Source organism: Electrophorus electricus, chromosome 10 (genome assembly GCF_041902795.1).
Source record: "Electrophorus electricus isolate QZ-2024a chromosome 10, ASM4190279v1, whole genome shotgun sequence".
NCBI lineage: Eukaryota > Metazoa > Chordata > Actinopteri > Gymnotiformes > Gymnotidae > Electrophorus > Electrophorus electricus.
The window spans coordinates 3,383,266-3,402,042 of record NC_137506.1 but is presented as its reverse complement, the minus strand read 5'-3'; the positions used below and the strand labels follow the sequence as shown (position 1 = coordinate 3,402,042).

General features: G+C 45.2%; 1 protein-coding gene across 6 annotated transcripts in view; it reads left to right on the top strand.

Annotated features, from left to right (window-relative positions):
* Positions 1-18,777, top strand: part of ehbp1 (EH domain binding protein 1) — a 118,822-nt gene that overhangs the window by 48,763 nt on the left and 51,282 nt on the right. For all 6 annotated transcript variants that reach the window (XM_081722280.1, XM_027017819.3, XM_027017818.3 and 3 more), the window contains 3 exons: positions 8,908-9,086; positions 10,715-10,763; positions 17,669-18,493. In XM_081722280.1, coding sequence (XP_081578406.1) covers positions 8,908-9,086; positions 10,715-10,763; positions 17,669-18,493 — 1,053 coding nt within the window. The remainder of the gene's footprint in view (positions 1-8,907; positions 9,087-10,714; positions 10,764-17,668; positions 18,494-18,777) is intronic.

Genomic DNA, 18,777 nt, shown 5'->3' with positions numbered 1-18,777 from the left:
TGTGTGTGAATTCAGTATTCTTCTATTGTGCTGGTCCACCAGGTGTGCCTTCTCCAAGTGTACCATACTGTATGGAATAGATCTCTCTCTGTCTCTCTCTCTCTCTCTCTCTCCCCCCCCCCCTATTAATGTCAACCACCACTTTAAGTAGTCCCTCTCACTGCTGCAGTCTAAAGTGTTTGACATTCACCATTGTTGAGTTTAAGTGCCTTGAGTGGTTTTTCAGTTATCCGTTGTGTTTCGCCTTTCTGAGATGTGACCGTGCTGCACCTGTATACTGAATGCGGGCGTGCAGGTCTGCAGTAGAGTGACAATGAAGGCCTCAGGGTCCCTTACTGGTGGCTGTACATCCTAAAGATGGTTCCTGAATTCATAGTTAAAGATGTTACATTGCTTGGGGAATATGCTGGAAACCTTTTTGTTTCTACTTGTCCGGTCTGTGTGTATGTTTCTGTCTCTTTACTCTTACTCTTAATGTACTTTTACATTGTAACAGGAGGAACACTGATGAATATAACATTGTTAAAAAAAAAAATTGAATTTAAAAAAATAATTTTTTTTGTGTTTATTGAACTCCATGATCTCAAGTATGAGTGGCACTGCTTTGCTGGATCAAGTTAGCCAAATGGATAACAGGAAGTAGATCAACATCATAAACAACAAATGGGCAAGCAAGGTTGCCCTCCGCAAGGCTGCGTTATAGAATTTCTGAGAAGTGGCTGGATTTGCACCTTTTTTTTCTGAAATGTAGCGCATGTGTTGTGATTTTGGATATACTGGGTCTGCCTGGTCTTCCTGGCCACCGTACATCCAGGGTATTTGAACAGATTCGTATTCAATGTATAACACTATAAGGTCCACATATTTGACTTTGTAGGACAAAGCAAAATAAAAGTTTTGTGGCCAATGTTATTAAAAAAAAAAAAAAAAAAAAAGCAATGAAGTAACTCTATTCCCTCTCTGTCTCTCCTTCCCTCGTTCACTTTCACTCTTTCTTAATATTTTTCCTTTTCCTTTCAAGCCTTTTGCACTCTCTCTCTGCCCACGTTCCCCTGCCCCACCCTGTTAGCTTTTGTTAATTATACATAAGTAATCATTTAAATGACTACTTCTTACTTCTAGTTGAGTATATTTTTCAAGTAACAGTACTATAACTTGATTGCAGTTTTGGGAAGTGTTGGGAGGAGTCAGCCTTCCTCATTGTCGTGGCTTTTACCACCTTTATCCCACAACTCTGCAGACTAATTTTAATGGCGTAATGCTTTCTTTCTTAAAGCAATTGATCGGGGCTACAAACTCTTTGGCCATTCAGTTGATGAGGGTGTAGTTTGTTCACCCCTGCCTACACACACAAGCACACGCACGCACACCACACACACACACACACACACACACACATACACACACACACACACAGAGTAAAGGGTGACTTTGTAATTATTTTCATTTTAATTGCTTTTGCTTATCAGCTGTCTGATCTGTTAATGAGTCCACGTCACTACGGACAGTGATCCGACAGTTCATACCTCTACTTAAGATCTCTCCATCCTTTCCTCTTTCTCCCTCTCTCTATCTCTCCCTCCCTCTTATTCTCACTTTTTCTTAATCTTTCTTTCATTTCCTTTCAATCTTCCCACCTGCCTTTTGCACTCTCTAACTCTCTTCTTTGCACACCCCCCCCCCCCAGAGTTTTTCAGAGGGGTCCTGATTCATTAATGAGTGCTGATGATATCAGCACTGATGGCTAATCTCCTAGTTTGTTTGTTGTGGGTTGTTGTTCTAAACAGATCAGGTGTATATTGGTTTAGGAAGGGGTCCTGCTTTGCCTCTCTTCGTCTGCACATGCTCAGTGAGCTGCATGTTGTCTGCAGTGAAGTGCCTACATTGTTGGCACTGGTGCGAAGTTTCTGAAACAGCTGTATCACTTCCCCACATTCCAGTATTCAAGTGTTTTTAAACATGTATGCTGGTTTATTACACCTGCTGTGTACAGGCTGGTTTATGCCCCTGTGTGCCGGTGTGAGTTTAGAGGCTGGTTTATTCCCCTGTGTGCCGGTGTGAGTGTAGAGGCTGGTTTATTACACCTGCTGTGTGCCGGTGTGAGTGTAGAGGCTGGTTTATGCTCCTGTGTGCAGGTGTGAGTGTACAGGCTGGTTTATGCCCCTGTGTGCCGGTGTGAGTGTAGAGGCTGGTTTATGCCCCTGTGTGCAGGTGTGAGTGTAGAGGCTGGTTTATTCCCCTGTGTGCAGGTGTGAGTGTACGGGCTGGTTTATTCCCCTGTGTGCCGGTGTGAGTTTAGAGGCTGGTTTATTCCCCTGTGTGCCGGTGTGAGTTTAGAGGCTGGTTTATTCCCCTGTGTGCAGGTGTGAGTGTAGAGGCTGGTTTATTACACCTGCTGTGTGCCGGTGTGAGTGTAGAGGCTGGTTTATGCCCCTGTGTGCAGGTGTGAGTGTACAGGCTGGTTTATGCCCCTGTGTGCCGGTGTGAGTGTAGAGGCTGGTTTATGCCCCTGTGTGCCGGTGTGAGTGTACAGGCTGGTTTATGCCCCTGTGTGCCGGTGTGAGTGTACAGGCTGGTTTATGCCCCTGTGTGCCGGTGTGAGTGTAGAGGCTGGTTTATTACACCTGCTGTGTGCCGGTGTGAGTGTACAGGCTGGTTTATTACACCTGCTGTGTGCCGGTGTGAGTGTACAGGCTGGTTTATTCCCCTCTGTGCAGGTGTGAGTTTAGAGGCTGGTTTATTCCCCTCTGTGCAGGTGTGAGTGTAGAGACTGGTTTATTCCCCTCTGTGCAGGTGTGAGTGTACGGGCTGGTTTATTCCCCTCTGTGCAGGTATGAGTATAGAGGCTGGTTTATTCTCCTGTGTACGGATGTTAATGTACAGTGTTTGGTCATGGTCCTGTTTTGACTCTCTGGGTTTGTCCAGACACCGGCAGGGTCTATTGCACCTTTACATGTAGGAGGAAATATTTTAGAAATGGAATGTTTTACACCGCTAAATGCTGGAGCGTGTGTGTTGACAATGAGCCTTAAGTGCCGGTATCATACAGTAGTGGAGAAACAGGTAGCAGGTGGGAACTGACCATAACTAATTCCAGGACCAAAACAAAGTGGGTAATGACGAATAAAAGAAAAACAAAACAAATATAGAGTGAGGGTTTTCACCCAGCTCATCGGTCTGTGATCCTTTCTCTGAGGAGTAGGAGCAGAGGCACGGGAATTGTCGGAAGACTGGGAGAAACTGTACAGAGAGGCCTGGGAAGCAGGCTTGCCCATCTGGTCTTGAGTTATTAACCAGTATATTGAACCAGTTTCAGAGCTGTTTATATTATGCTGTACTGTATATTCATGTTGTGAAAATGATGAAACTCAAAGCTGAGCTACATAAGAGATCCATAAGATACATAAATCGTGCCATATCTTTTGTTTCCTGACATAGTTAATTTTTTTAACTGATCGTCTTGGCCAGAACGGTAATCTCCCTACCCTCTCTCTCCCTCTGGACGGTGGTAGACCTCCTCCCCTCCCCTCCCCTCCCCTCTGTTAGCTTGAGTCAGGTTGCTGTGGCGGGTTCGGAGGCTTTGCTGGCATGCAGCTCTGTCTCCGAGAGGCACAGGGAGCTTGTACACCATTACACCACTGGGGTGTATGTTAATGCCCTGCCCTGTATGTTAATGTGCACCTGTCCTCCACATGAATGCTTTTACACTCCTGGCCCTTTTTGTCTCCCTCTTAATGTTCCACTCGAACTCTTATTTCCATAATTGGACTTTTGATTGGAATTGCATGAAAATTGCAAGGGCGGTTTGTGCAATTTCATGGCTAAAGTAACTCGTAACATTAAGAGGGATGGGCGTGTGGGTGCAGATTAGACAAATTAGTCTTTAGATTAAAGGTGCAATTAAATAATTGAGAGCTTGAGTGAAGCAGAACTGTGCAAACAGAAGATGGAGGACTGCTGGTAGAAAACACACACACACAACTGTGCCTTTTGGACAGTGTGGCCAAGCTTTTCACTTTCAGTAAAGAACACACTACTGGAATGAGGTTGTTGGTTGGTTTGTTTATTCCACAAATACAACATTTGTAAGTGAGCTGAAGGTTTTAATATAAAGTAGTTTTTAATATAAATGATCAAATTCTTCTCTGTGGGGTCTGTCCCTGTGTTCCTGGGCCTCTCTGTGTGGCTTGTTACACTAACTCCTGGTCTCTCTCTCCTCACTGTGCAGTCTCTCTCACTAACCCCGGGCCTCTCTCTCCTCTCTGTGCAGTCTCTCCCACTAACCTCTGGCCTCTCTCTCCTCTCTGTGCAGTCTCTCCCACTAACCTCTGGCCTCTCTCTCCTCTCTGTGCAGTCTCTCCCACTAACCTCTGGCCTCTCTCTCCTCTCTGTGCAGTCTCTCCCACTAACCCTTGGCCTCTCTCTCCTCTCTGTGCAGTCTCTCCCACTAACCTCTGGCCTCTCTCTCCTCTCTGTGCAGTCTCTCCCACTAACCCCTGGCCTCTCTCTCCTCTCTGTGCGAGCTGTGCCACTAACCCCTGGCCTCTCTCTCCTCTCTGTGCAGTCTCTCCCACTAACCCCTGGCCTCTCTCTCCTCTCTGTGCGAGCTGTGCCACTAACCCCTGGCCTCTCTCTCCTCTCTGTGCAGTTTAGTATGGGGTAGCTGTGTTCTCAGGGGCATGTTGGGTGGGGAGTGTTTAGTATGGGGTAGCTGTGTTCTCAGAGGCATGTACCATTTTGTACCACTGCGTATAATATACTTGGTTCTAGCAAGTGTAGTTTTGTTTGGTTTGTTTTTTTCTTCATGACACTTCTGTTGTGAGTGCACAGACGCAGTAGAAAGCAGAACCTTTTAGTAGAGCAGAAAAACATACAGGCTTCTTCACTAGTTTGGGTTCCTTAACCACAAAGAAACACTGTGTGAGAAATTCTGTTCTTGTGTGTTTTCCAGCTGTGTGTGTATGTGCGCACGCGTGCCTGTAAAGCATTCTAGCTGCAGGCATCTTAAGTGGATTACAACTTTTCCAGAGCAGGAGACCCTTCGGGTGTAGACATTTCTGCTACTCTTTCAACCTTGCGGGGGCAGAGACAGAGAGACACAACATTAACATTTAGCATAGTGCTAATTTAAATCCGAATGGCATTTTGGATTTGTATTTTATGTGCTTTTTTTTAATATATCTATTTATATTTTTTAACCCACGTTTGCTCCTCACTTATTTTCCACATTTGAAGACACAAAAGATGGGAAGGGAACTTTGTTTGAAATCTTTTTCGGAATGGAGAATAATACAACAGTTTGAATTGTAAAATAATAATATAGTATTCAGTATTCAAATGATTATATATTGAATCCTTTGGCTCTTATTTTTACTATTTATACTGGTGATGACATTTATGATCCTATATATGATGGAGACTGTGACATAACCGAGAGGAAGAACCCCAGCACCCACCCCCCGTGCGTCTGTGTGTGCGTGTGTTTGTGGAACGCCCTGTGCAGCTGCCCTTTAACTCTTTCTTTACATGTCCGTCATTGTGCACAGATTAACTGCTCCCTCCTCTCTCTGCCTGCTGATTTGTGTGTGTGTGTGTGTGTGTTGTTGACACGCATCCTTAATAATGACTTTCTCCTTTCGTCTCATTTTCTATTTGGCCCGTGTTGAAATGCTGCATGTCATTTAGAGCGGCTACTGTGCCCTGGATGATGAATATGGTTAGTATTGTAATAAGCTATATGATGTTTGGAAGGAGACTTGGGGCTGTAATCCCTGCCGCCAGCACAGGAACCCAGCACTGGCAAGTCCTCCCCCCGACACACACACACACACACACACACACACACACACACACACACACACACACACACACACACACACTCCTCTACAGCTCAGGGCGACTCACCATCTCGCTTGATAAGTATGTATGTACGTTTTTTGTTTTTTTTTTTCTTTCGCCACAAGAAATGTCCCTGCATGTTTCTTTTTGCCAGCGTGGCAGGTGTGGAGTCTGTGCTGTCTGCCCACTCTCAGAGCAACCCTAGAGTGGGCAGACAGCACAGACCCAACCGCCCAAGTCACAAAGTCATGCTGTTTTACTTTATTTTGGAACTGTGTGTTACACTGTATATAAACTACAGGCTTTGCTTTTTAGATTTTATTTACTTGCACATTGTTTAGAGATTTGAATGATTTATACAAATGACTAGGTGAGGATGGTGATGATGATGATAGTCATTCTCATAACTAGACTTGCTTGCCTTACTCCATTGCTTCTGAGCTGACAACATCCATAGCACACAGCGTAAGCACTTTAAAGCCCTGAAATTCAAAGCGTAGGGTGTGCTTTGCCCTGCCTTTAGTGTAATGTATGCCCTTCCCACTACAGTGTGATGAGGCTGGATGAGACCAGCGTGGAGCTTGTTTGAGGATGTCTTACATGGTTTATAAGGGGGTGGGGGGGATCTTATCATTGTGAATTCATTGCACGTAAGGATAAAAACGATGCCGTGAAGTGAAACTTTCCTCCAGTCTGTCAATCCATCTCATTAGACAGCTTAAATAAACCTGGCACGCCTTTCATTGTGTCTTTACTGCGATTGACTAGTTTTGCCGTAATTACCAAAATGGCTATTCGTTGTCGTCTTTGTATTTTATAGATGGCACAGATTTTGGGGGTTTGAGAGATCAGCTTGATAACTTTTACTGTGCTGGAATGCCTGTTGTCTTCTAAACTGCTCTAACAGCACCAGCAGGCCTGTAGTGTGGGGTCAATACAGCACTAGAATTACACAGCTACTCTCAACATCATCTGTGTGTGTGTGTGTGTGTGTGTGTGTGTGTGTGTGTGCTTCGCTTAAGTATGCTGGTTCTTCTCTCTCACTCTCACCCCCTTCTCTTTCTAAAAGAATAATTTCAATAATTCATGGCGGCAAACGTGACCCGTGGTGACACCAACTAAATGAGCGCAAAATTGGAAGCCTTTTGTTTTGTTTCTTAAAACAAAATCTGCCATGTTCATGTGTTTAGAAACATGTTAAAATAAAAAGGTTCCAATGTTATGACTTTAACCTTTAGATCTGTGTAAATTGAAGTTTGTGAAGAATCTTGTTTTTCTTTTGTTTTGTCTCCCGTGTCTTTTTCAAATACCCCCTGGTGAGCTGTCACAGTGCTGTCCGCCTCCGAGAGTGTGTGGCTGAGGTTTACGTGTTCCACTAGTGTGCTTTTTAATGTGATGCACGTGTCTGTGCGTCAGGGTGTGTGCGAGTTGTGGACTGAAAGGTTAAGGTTCTGTTTGAAGTGCCAAATGCAAAAGTCAAGTGAGGCAGCTTAGAGACTCCAAGAGTCTGAGAGGAGAGTTGCATGCATGCATGCACACACGCATGGATGTCTAAATGTGGATCAGTTTCACTTAGCTATACATTTTTTTATTATATACACTGATATCATACTATGTGGACTAAATCTGATGCGTTTCTGGCACAAACATGCACATGCATATTTAGCTCTTTCTCTGGCACATTTTTGTGACTGGACTGTTGATTCACAGAGTTTATGATCTAACAATGGCATTTTTAGCAATTTTAACATTAAAATCTCTTGCTGGGTCAACGGTGCAGCTAAATATTCTTCTCCAGGTTCGAGGTCCAGTCCGGTTCTGTATAAAATCATCATGCTCTTTGCTGTACACAGGTTCTTTGGCCTGTGATAACCCAGATAAGGAGATGAGGCTGTGTACTGGTCTCAGGTCAGTTTTTATAGGCTGTGTCCTGATGAACGTAGTTAAGTGGACCAGTGGGATCTGACTTCTGGTCAGAGTGCTGCTTGCTCTGAGATATTCTGTCTGCCTGTCCAGGCCCTGATCTTCTGCCTCCTTACATTGCTTCTCTGCTTGCAGTAGCAGATCCTGGCCAAACGGGGGCGTTGTTATTCTGCTTTAGCATTGAGTATGCTGGCCACCATGTGTTTAGGTGTGTGTAAGGGGCCCAAGCAGTGTCTCATGTCACACACATGCACACAGATGCAGATGCTCACAGATAAGGCTGCTGGAGTAATTTGTTCCTTCAGGATTTGATGTACCTCTTTCTTTGTTAGATTCACATTTAGATGGGAGAAACTCATTCGTATATGTTCCAGTTTTGTCTCAGAGTTGCAGAATATTTCACTTTCATTGTTGTGTGTGCAGAAGAGTGAGCTCGTGTGTGTGTGTGTGTGTGTGTGTGTGTGTGTTGTGGAATATGAATTCCGAGCAGTCCAGATCCGTGACGCTGCGTTTCGCTGTTTAACGGGATTAGGTCGGAGCGAGGCTGGTCTCCCAGAGAGTGGCCGGCCGAGCTCTCTGATTCGGGATTTGTGGGATTTGCGAATCCCGTTTTCCACATGATTCCCGTCTCCTCAGCCAGGCCGATAAGACTTCAAACACACTGTGTTAATTAATAATATGTTTACATTAGGCATGGTCATACCCAGCTTCAGAGCACCATTCTAATTAAAGACAGCATGTAACTCGCATTGTGTATGAGTGCGGGGTAGTGTGGGGTGGTGTGGGGGGGTGTATGTCTAATTTGAAGAGGACCCTTTTAACAAAGCTAAGCTTACAAGCTAATTGGAAGGAGATTCATCACATCTGATGGTCAAGATACGGAGTGTGTGTGTGTGTTGTAAAGAGAGATTGTAGAGGATTTGTTAAAATGAGAATGACCATGAGGTTCCCTCATTGTTTCCTTAATGCCACAACTTTGTTGTGCAGTTATAATTAGTAAACTAGAACAACATTGGCAGAAGGGTTTTACTATAACGTGACCAAAAAGAACAAAAGAGTTTTAGCAGCTTTAACCTTTACCATATAAATTAATCAGAACAATCTCTCTCTCTCGCTCGCTCTCTCCACCTCTGTCTGTGTGTTTAGCCCAGTCCCGTTCCCAGTCCAGTTCTGGGAGTCAGGCCTAATGCGAGTCAGTGTCTGCTGGTGTGGTGCAGGGAAGTGACGAAGGACTACCGCGGTGTGAAGATCACCAACTTCACCACCTCCTGGAGGAACGGCTTGGCTTTCTGTGCTCTGCTCCACCACTTCAGACCAGACCTCATGTGAGCTGCACACACATGCTTGTCTATTGTATGCATTTCAAACATGCTGTAATGGTTTCTTTCTGCCAAAGCATATTAAAGATTGCACATTTTTCTGCTATCTTTCTTTTTCTCTCACTCATTCACAAACGCGCGTGCACACACATACACACACACACACACACACACACACAGATGTATTCTTTCACACACAAGCTGTGTTCCTGTTTAGTTGCTCATCATTTTTACCAGGGGGTCTTTATTAGCGGATTATGGTCCTGATTACAGCTTCTGGTAGTTTATTACCTACACGACCCAACAGTTTACCTGTATTACTGTTATTATTCGCGCACACACATTTTTTGGCAGATTCACAAACACTTATCAATGTGACAGCAGGATTACATTTCTCCATCACACACACACACACACACACCCAATACTATGCCATACACACACATGCGCATCTACATAGCTCCTCTTGTGTGAGGGGTAGGCAGCGTGTGCGTGCGTGTGTGCGTGCGTGTGCGCACGCGTTTGCCTGTGTGTGTGTGTGTGTGTGTGTGTGTGTGTGTGTCTGTGAGACATGGCGAACCTAATCCCTCTGTCGAATTTGTGAGCATTTGTGAATCTGCTCTCATCAGCATGACTCAAATCCTCCTTAATTACAACATTTACACAAGTAGACCAAACACTAGCCAAGCTAGCGCACACACCTCTGTCTGCTCACCCTCCCCCCACCCATCTAGTTGGCACATGCCATCGGTCATCTACAAGGTCATTGTAAACTGTTTATGTATTAATGTCTATGATTCACAAGAAACTTTGATTTCAGATGTCTTTCCTGCTAACAATTTTCATTTCAGCATATCAATCTGAAAATCAGTGGAAAGGTTGCAAAGTTTAATAAACATTTAAGAACTGTTAGAGTTCTCTGGAGTTTGTAATTTTGCCTTTAATTTGCACTGAGTCTGCACTGGCGTATTACCACAAAGATCAGCAGAGTTGCCCCAGAAGGACACGAAGCAGGCACAGGGCTGAGTGACAGTGTGTGTCCCCTAACCACCATGTGGGACAGAGAGCTCACAGCCTTGACAGAGAGGACCTGTAAAATAGCCAATGAGTCACTGCCCTGAGAGAAAGGACCTGTAGAATAGTCAATGAGGCTTAGGGTGCAAGAACAGTGCTATAGCACTGTACATGCACTGAGAAACGAGTGAAACAATCCTACCCTAATCAGAGAAGCAACCAGTAAGAGAAAGTTTTAAAAATCCAGTAAGAGAACATTAAAGTTTTAAAACTAAAAGCTTTGGTCGGGTTGCTTTGGCTTTTATTCTTGCCAATGTCAAATAACATTAATAATACTACTTGCATGTTTCATTGGAGAGAATGTAGAGGGTATGTGGTAATCTTTCTCTATATTAGTTATGTTGGTTGTGCAGCTGTGAAATTATATGATACACACTGTCTCCCTGTGTCTCTCCCTTTCTCTCTCCTTTTGTCTCCCTGTGTCTCTCCCTTTCTCTCTCCTTTTGTCTCCCCGTGTCTCTCCCTTTCTTTCTCCCTTTCTCTCTCCTTCTGTCTCCCTGTGTCTCTCCCTCTCTCATTCATTAATTCTCTCTTTCTCTCCCTCTCTCTCTGCCTCCCAGTGACTACAAGTCTCTGAATCCTCAAGACATTAAAGAAAACAACAAAAAGGTAAAAACTGTACCACCTCTTCCATTTTCCCCATTAACGCACAAATATGTGTGAGTGAGAGAGAGAGAGAGAGAGAGATTGTAGGTGGGTGGGTGTCAGTAATCCTCCCTGATAGGTGCGTTGTTTGTTTTAACTCTCACCCACTCCCACCCAGAGTACTCTAATTGCCACTTTCAGAAGGCGGCTCCCCTGCCGACATGGATGGAAAGAGTGTGTGTGTGTGTGTGCATTTGTGATTGTGTGTGTGCACATTTGCGCATATATTTGTGTGTATACACACACACGCTTGTGTGTATTTGTTTGTGTGCTTGTTTATATATACTGTGTAAGTGTTTGAGTAAAAGTCTTTTGGGAATCCTAAGAGCATCAAAATCAGAACCATACTGTGAATAAACTAAATGCCCAACAGCAGAGAGATATTACTCTAGAGAAGAACCGTGTAAGAGTAAAAGAGTTGAGACAGGATGAGGTACATGGGATGTTGAAACATTCTAATCCCAGGAGAACACCTCCCTCTTTCTTTGTGGATTTATGGGTTTGGAAGAGTGTGTGTGTTGTGGTTTAGGTTTAGCTTAGCCCTAAGCCAGTTACAACTCGGATGGGGCACAGAGAGAGATTGAGATAGGCACCGAGTGAGAGAGAATGGGTCAAAGAGGCAGGGCGAGAGAGGGAGACAGACAGATAGAGAGAGAGGGAGAGAAGTTTGGGGGGCGGGGGCTCGTGGTTCCTGTGCATGTTTCTACACAAGTGTGTTGTTTTAAATCCCTGTGCTTGAGTGCAAAGCCAGAACAACAGCAAATAGTTTAGATACACACTAATGGACAGACGAAAACATACTGAAAATAACCACACACAGACAGAAAGGAGAAATAACCACACAGAGACAGATGATAGTTTAGACAGTTATACTGAAAGTAACCACACAAATACAGTCAGAGTGACGGAGAAACCACAGAGAGAGAGAGAGTGAGAGAGAGAGAAACTACACGAGTACACACAGAAACAAAGAAATCTCACACACACACACACACACACACAGTCAGACTGAGAGGAGTATAGATATCCTGGTGATAACAACAAGGGGCCAAACCCTAGCTGGATTGGGCTTGGGTGGAGGGAAAGAGCCCTGGGTTCTCACCTATTCCTGCACGCACTCCACCCACTCCTGCACCTGCACCTATTCCTCTACCCACTTCGCCTCCTGCTCTGGGTGTATTAAGGCGTTCGGCCTTAACATCCTTTCCAAAGGCATTCTCATTTTGTTTCTCTTTCCTTTTCTCTCTCAGCTGCTCTGTAGTTAGTGTAGGCTAATACTGCTGCTCTGCATATTAGTGTAGGCTAATATTGCTGCTCTGCATGTTAGTGTAGGCTAATACTGCTGCTCTGCATATTAGTGTAGGCTAATATTGCTGCTCTGCATGTTAGTGTAGGCTAATACTGCTGCTCTGCATATTAGTGTAGGCTAATACTGCTGCTCTGCATATTAGTGTAGGCTAATATTGCTGCTCTGCATGTTAGTGTAGGCTAATACTGCTGCTCTGTAGTTAGTGTAGGCTAATACTGCTGCTCTGCATATTAGTGTAGGCTAATATTGCTGCTCTGCATGTTAGTGTAGGCTAATACTGCTGCTCTGTAGTTAGTGTAGGCTAATACTGCTGCTCTGTAGTTAGTGTAGGCTAATACTGCTGCTCTGCATATTAGTGTAGGCTAATATTGCTGCTCTGCATGTTAGTGTAGGCTAATACTGCTGCTCTGCATATTAGTGTAGGCTAATATTGCTGCTCTGCATGTTAGTGTAGGCTAATACTGCTGCTCTGCATATTAGTGTAGGCTAATACTGCTGCTCTGCATGTTAGTGTAGGCTAATACTGCTGCTCTGTAGTTAGTGTAGGCTAATACTGCTGCTCTGCATATTAGTGTAGGCTAATATTGCTGCTCTGCATGTTAGTGTAGGCTAATACTGCTGCTCTGCATATTAGTGTAGGCTAATATTGCTGCTCTGCATGTTAGTGTAGGCTAATACTGCTGCTCTGTAGTTAGTGTAGGCTAATACTGCTGCTCTGCATGTTAGTGTAGGCTAATACTGCTGCTCTGCATGTTAGTGTAGGCTAATACTGCTGCTCTGTAGTTAGTGTAGACTAATACTGCTGCTCTGTAGTTAGTGTAGGCTAATACTGCTGCTCTGTAGTTAGTGTAGGCTAATACTGCTGCTCTGTAGTTAGTGTAGGCTAATACTGCTGCTCTGCATGTTAGTGTAGGCTAATACTGCTGCTCTGTAGTTAGTGTAGGCTAATACTGCTGCTCTGCATGTTAGTGTAGGCTAATACTGCTGCTCTGTAGTTAGTGTAGGCTAATACTGCTGCTCTGTAGTTAGTGTAGGCTAATACTGCTGCTCTGCATGTTAGTGTAGGCTAATACTGCTGCTCTGCATATTAGTGTAGGCTAATATTGCTGCTCTGCATGTTAGTGTAGGCTAATACTGCTGCTCTGTAGTTAGTGTAGGCTAATACTGCTGCTCTGCATGTTAGTGTAGGCTAATACTGCTGCTCTGTAGTTAGTGTAGGCTAATACTGCTGCTCTGTAGTTAGTGTAGGCTAATACTGCTGCTCTGCATGTTAGTGTAGGCTAATACTGCTGCTCTGCATATTAGTGTAGGCTAATATTGCTGCTCTGCATGTTAGTGTAGGCTAATACTGCTGCTCTGTAGTTAGTGTAGGCTAATACTGCTGCTCTGTAGTTAGTGTAGGCTAATACTGCTGCTCTGTAGTTAGTGTAGGCTAATACTGCTGCTCTGCATGTTAGTGTAGGCTAATACTGCTGCTCTGCATGTTAGTGTAGGCTAATACTGCTGCTCTGCATGTTAGTGTAGGCTAATATCACTGACTGCAGTGCAATGAAGGGACCTTATGATGCTTTTTAGGTTTTCAGCTAACAGCAGTACTTAGGGGACACAAAGCAAGCAACACAATACAAAGTCTCTTCCACACATGCATACACATGAACACTCTCTCTGTGCCTTGTTCGCTCGCTCACACACACACACTTGCATGCGCACATATACACTCTCTCTTCACTCCCTTTGTGCCCCCTGTCTCTCTGTCTGTCACACATACACACTCTCTCTCTCTCTCTCTCTCTTTCTCCTTCTCTCTGTGCCACATCTCTCTCTCTCTCTCTCTCTCTCTCTCTCTCTCTCTCTCTCTGTCTGACTGATAACCCCTGTGGCCTTGGTATGGAATGAATGCTGTGGTGTTAACAATAGCCTGTGCTGAGAGAGTGGGGGAGAAGAGTGGGGGGGTGGAGCAGCTGGTAGTTGACAATCGGCTGCCTCCCACCCAATTAAGCCATTAATTCCTACTCTGAATGACATGGCGCTGTGTGTGTGTGTGTGTGTGTGTGTGTGTGTGTGTTGGAGGGGGGTGATAAAGTTGGTTAAGGATGGAGTCACAGGTCACAGGCTGCCACTGTGGCTGAGGTCTTGCTCTCTCACACACGTACCTTAATTACCATTTAATACAATAACCCCCTGGCTAAGGTATGATTGCAGTAATCTATTGAAATATGAAAGATAACAACAATCAATATGAAGGGGGAGGGGTGTTTGGTTGTTAGAACTGTATTCCTTCAGTCTGTGTGTTTGTGTAATGAGTAAGAATTTCCCATCATATCTGATCTGCATGCGGGTGTGAGTGTGTGTGTGTGTGTGTGTGTGTGCATGTGTGCGCATGCTCATTTGCTACTTTTGTTTATAACTTTGAGAGAGTAAAGCTGTGTGTGATGGTGATGGATACCTGTCATTGTTTTTCAGAACACAGGTGTGTGTGTGTGTGTGTGCGTGCGTGTGTGTAAGAAAGAGAAATGCAGTTGCAGACAAAAGGCTTGCAAAGTTGAGTAGGCCTGATTTTTACTGTTACCATCATGACACAATCATAAACTATTTAACTGTGTGAAGCTGGCCATCCGTTTAAAGAGAAATTGAACAATTGTCACCTTGCCCTCACAAAACTTGTCACCTGTTTGTGCTGTAAAAATGATTTTGTACCAATTTTATGATGATAAAGATTATAGATTATGTTGAATGCATGTCAGTGACCGAAAATGGTTTTCCAGAGAGTCAAAGTCTCAAAGTATTTGGTGCAGAGCAAACAAGATCAGTGATTAAATACTGATTTGAATAGACTGTAGGCTTGGCTTTGGGTTGAATGGAATTTAATGCACTGTGATCTCACACTCAGTTTAGATATTTAATATTGAAATATTAGATTACAATTATATCTCAAAAACAAAATCTTCACCATCATTTTAACAGCACAAACAGGTGACAAGTTTGAATCATCTTAATTTTAAACGAGGTTCCATCTTTAGAAAGGTAAACCATTTTGGTTTCATTCCTCATCCTCAGCTTTTAGACAAGTCCATTGAGAAGTTCCTGTGAATGTTTTGGGGTAAAAAGCAGCTAGCTTAAAACAGGGGAGGTTTTGATTAGATTGTTTACAAAGAAACAACTGGTCTTGCGTTGAGTTGTGAGTCGTAGCATTAGATGTCGTGAACCACAGCTCTTTCCATGGTGCTCTAGAAGGGTCAGACCCAGGGTTTCCACACTGAAGCATCAGCAGAGCTGCAATGACCTCCATGCTGTTGGAGTTGTATACAAACTTCAATTGGGGAGAGTAGTTTGGCTAAACACCAGAAACCAGATTTCGCAACAGCAGTGACTGAACAGAGTTTTCAAAATCACAACCTGGTTTAATTCTAGGAATTTTGTAAAGTGCTAGATCAAAACCCTCTCTCACACTCGCTCACTCACTCACTCACTCACACACACACACACACACACACACACACACACACACACACACACACTCACTCTCTCTCTCTCTCTCTCTCTCTCTCTCTCTCTCTCTCTCTCTCTCTCTCTCTCTACCTCTCCCCTGTTTAGCTACGATCCTAGCGGTGCCAGGCTCAGGGTCTCTCACACACATTCACCACTGCTGTTCTCACCAGTGACCTCAGATGAATCGGAAGCAATATGAGACCCTGCCTCACACCCCACCCCTCGCTCTCTTTCTTTCCTTTTGAGATGTGTGCTTGTCACACTCTGTACAGAAGAATACTCTGTAAGAGGAGAATAATGCCAACACACTTGACCACTGTGAATAAGCGTTAGAAACCCAATCAGACCTCTTCTGCGTCTCCTTTCTCTCGCTGTCTTTCTCGCTCTCCCCTTTTCATCCTGTCACTGTGCGCTGAGAGCGAGGGAAAGCCTACACGCCCGCCTGTAACTGCATCCGCTGGGCCCTCGTGCCCATCTGCCCTTCCCATTGTTCCTGCTGGCCCAGCGGAGAGAACAAAACAAATCAAGCCAAAGAGGAACTCAGAAAAAGAAAGTAGTAATTAATTGTAAATTGAGAGCAAGCTTTTTTTTTTTTTTGTTGTTGTTGTTGTTGTTGTTGTTGGGCCCAGCCTTTCCTTCCTCACGCCACTAGAGAGGGAAGCCCGATAAGGGCAGCTGATGGGAATCGTGGAGACAAAGGGTGACTCTCAGCCCCAACCTGGAATTACCTGCAGCAGGAGGCCCGCACTGATACACAGCCCGATAACAAGTGGAAGCAGGGGAAAGTGCTATCAAAAGACAAGCAATTTAAAGGCGTGTCCTCCCAAACTCATGAATTAGACGAAAGTAATTTTCTTTTCTGATAATGTCTTTTGGTTTACCTATACTTCTCACCTTCATTCTCTCTGTCTGTCTCTCAGGAATGAGTTTTTTAAGCTATTTGATTATCTGCCTGTATTTCACATCAGGACAAATCAGTGCAATTACACTTGATAGACAGAGAGAGAGAGAGAGAGAGAGAGAGAGATGGATGAGAGAAAGGAGCAGTGTGTGTGTGTATGTATGGAGAGAGCGAGAAAGTGAGGCATGGAGAGAGATGTGTGTGTATGATAAGACTGAGGAGGGATTAGTTTAGTGTTTCTTCATATCGAGCCCTTATCGGGGAGAACCATCCTTGACATTACCTGTCTCCACCTGCCGCCGCCCACCGATCCCTGCTTGTCTAATTCCAAATCTAGTCATGCCTGAGCGCGGCTGTGCCCTCCGCTCTACACCCTCTGCTTCACCAAACCCTACACACTTTGTTTGCCCCTTGTACCCTTCCTCTGTGGCTTTGGCCCTCTCCCCTACACTTCACCATATGGCACACACTCCATGTACCCTTATCCTACATTATATAGTTTATTCCATACCCACTCTTCTCACAGTCTTGTGTCTTAATACAGGGTTTCCCAACCCAGGCTTTAGGGACCTCCAGACCGTCTGTCCCAACTCCAGACACCGCTGTAACAGGTGTTCAGTACCCGCTTGACAGCTTGGTTCAGGTGTGCTCAGGTGTTCAGTACCCGCTTGACAGCTTGGTTCAGGTGTGCTCAGGTGTTCAGTACCCGCTTGACAGCTTGGTTCAGGTGTGCTCAGGTGTTCAGTACCCGCTTGACAGCTTGGTTCAGGTGTGCTCAGGTGTTCAGTACCCGCTTGACAGCTTGGTTCAGGTGTGCTCAGGTGTTCAGTACCCGCTTGACAGCTTGGTTCAGGTGTGCTCAGGTGTTCAGTACCCGCTTGACAGCTTGGTTCAGGTGTTCAGTACCCGCTTGACAGCTTGGTTTAGGTGTGCTCAGGTGTTCAGTGCCCACTTGACAGCCTGATGGGAAATTTGTTGACTACCTTCAGATACAGTCCACAGTAGGAAACACTGCGTTAATGACAGATTAAAAGGTTTTTGAGCTGTGTGTGTGTGTGTGTGTGTGTGTGTCTGTCCTTACTATTCTTAAAACTTTAACATCAAGATTAAATAAGTGATTTGAAGGGTATTTGTTTCTATGTATGTGTGATTGCGTGCTTGTGTGTCTAGGCGTACGATGGCTTTGCCAGCCTGGGTATTTCCCGTCTGTTGGAGCCTGCAGACATGGTGCTCCTGGCGATCCCGGACAAACTGACAGTGATGACGTACCTGTACCAGATCCGTGCGCACTTCAGCGGGGAGGAGCTCAACGTGGTCCAGATCGAGGCCAACAGCAGCCGCAGCACGTACAAAGTGGGCGACTTTGAGACGGACACCGATAGCTCCATCGACCAGGACAAGTTCTACGCTGAGCTCAACAAGGACCTCCACCGAAACGAAATACTGCAACCACCCGTCAACGGGGGTCACGAGGAGGAAGCGGAGCCAGAAGGGGCATCCATCAGGGGCGGATGTGATTTTGTTAACTCAGTGGGGACGGTGTTATCAGAAGGGGGCCCATCTTTACCAACTTGTAGCCCTGTCTCCGTTTCCCCTGCAACAGCATCAGAGTCGCACCCCGGGCCGGCTCCCCGGACCATCCCCAACTCTTCCTCCACCCAACCCTTCACTCCGGAGCGGAAAAAACTCCCAAAGGTGGACACAACGGACGTGGCACGCCCCTCCATCGGCGCGGCGTGCAGGAAGGAGGAGGGCGGGGCTCCGGACAGCGGCGAGCAGATGCGGCCGCTGAGGGTCGGTGAGGCGAGGGGCGGGGCTTCAGAGGGCGCCTCGGCCGCACTGCGCACAGGCTCCTCCCCTCCACGCCTCCATAGACTGAAGCCCAGCTGCAGCAGGGAGGCAGATGTGAGCAAGACAAGAAACACCGTGATGGACAGTCCACCCGACAGCCTGCCTCCAGCCAATCACATGGACACAGCCATTACACAGATACAGGTAAGTGCCCTCTCATTCAGCATGCACAAGTACGTAGTCATGTCACACACACACACACACACACACACACACACACACAGGCCCATTAAACTTTTAAGTAAAATAATCTCTTATAATAAACAGTATTATATCGCATTAAATACATACAGGCAAGTAGACACAGGCCCATCTAGCCACACATTAGTGAGGCACACACAGGTAAATGGTGCACACAGATGTACCAGTTACAAACACGTGTGCATGCACGTAAAACCCACAACTAGCAATCACAGGCAAAAACATGC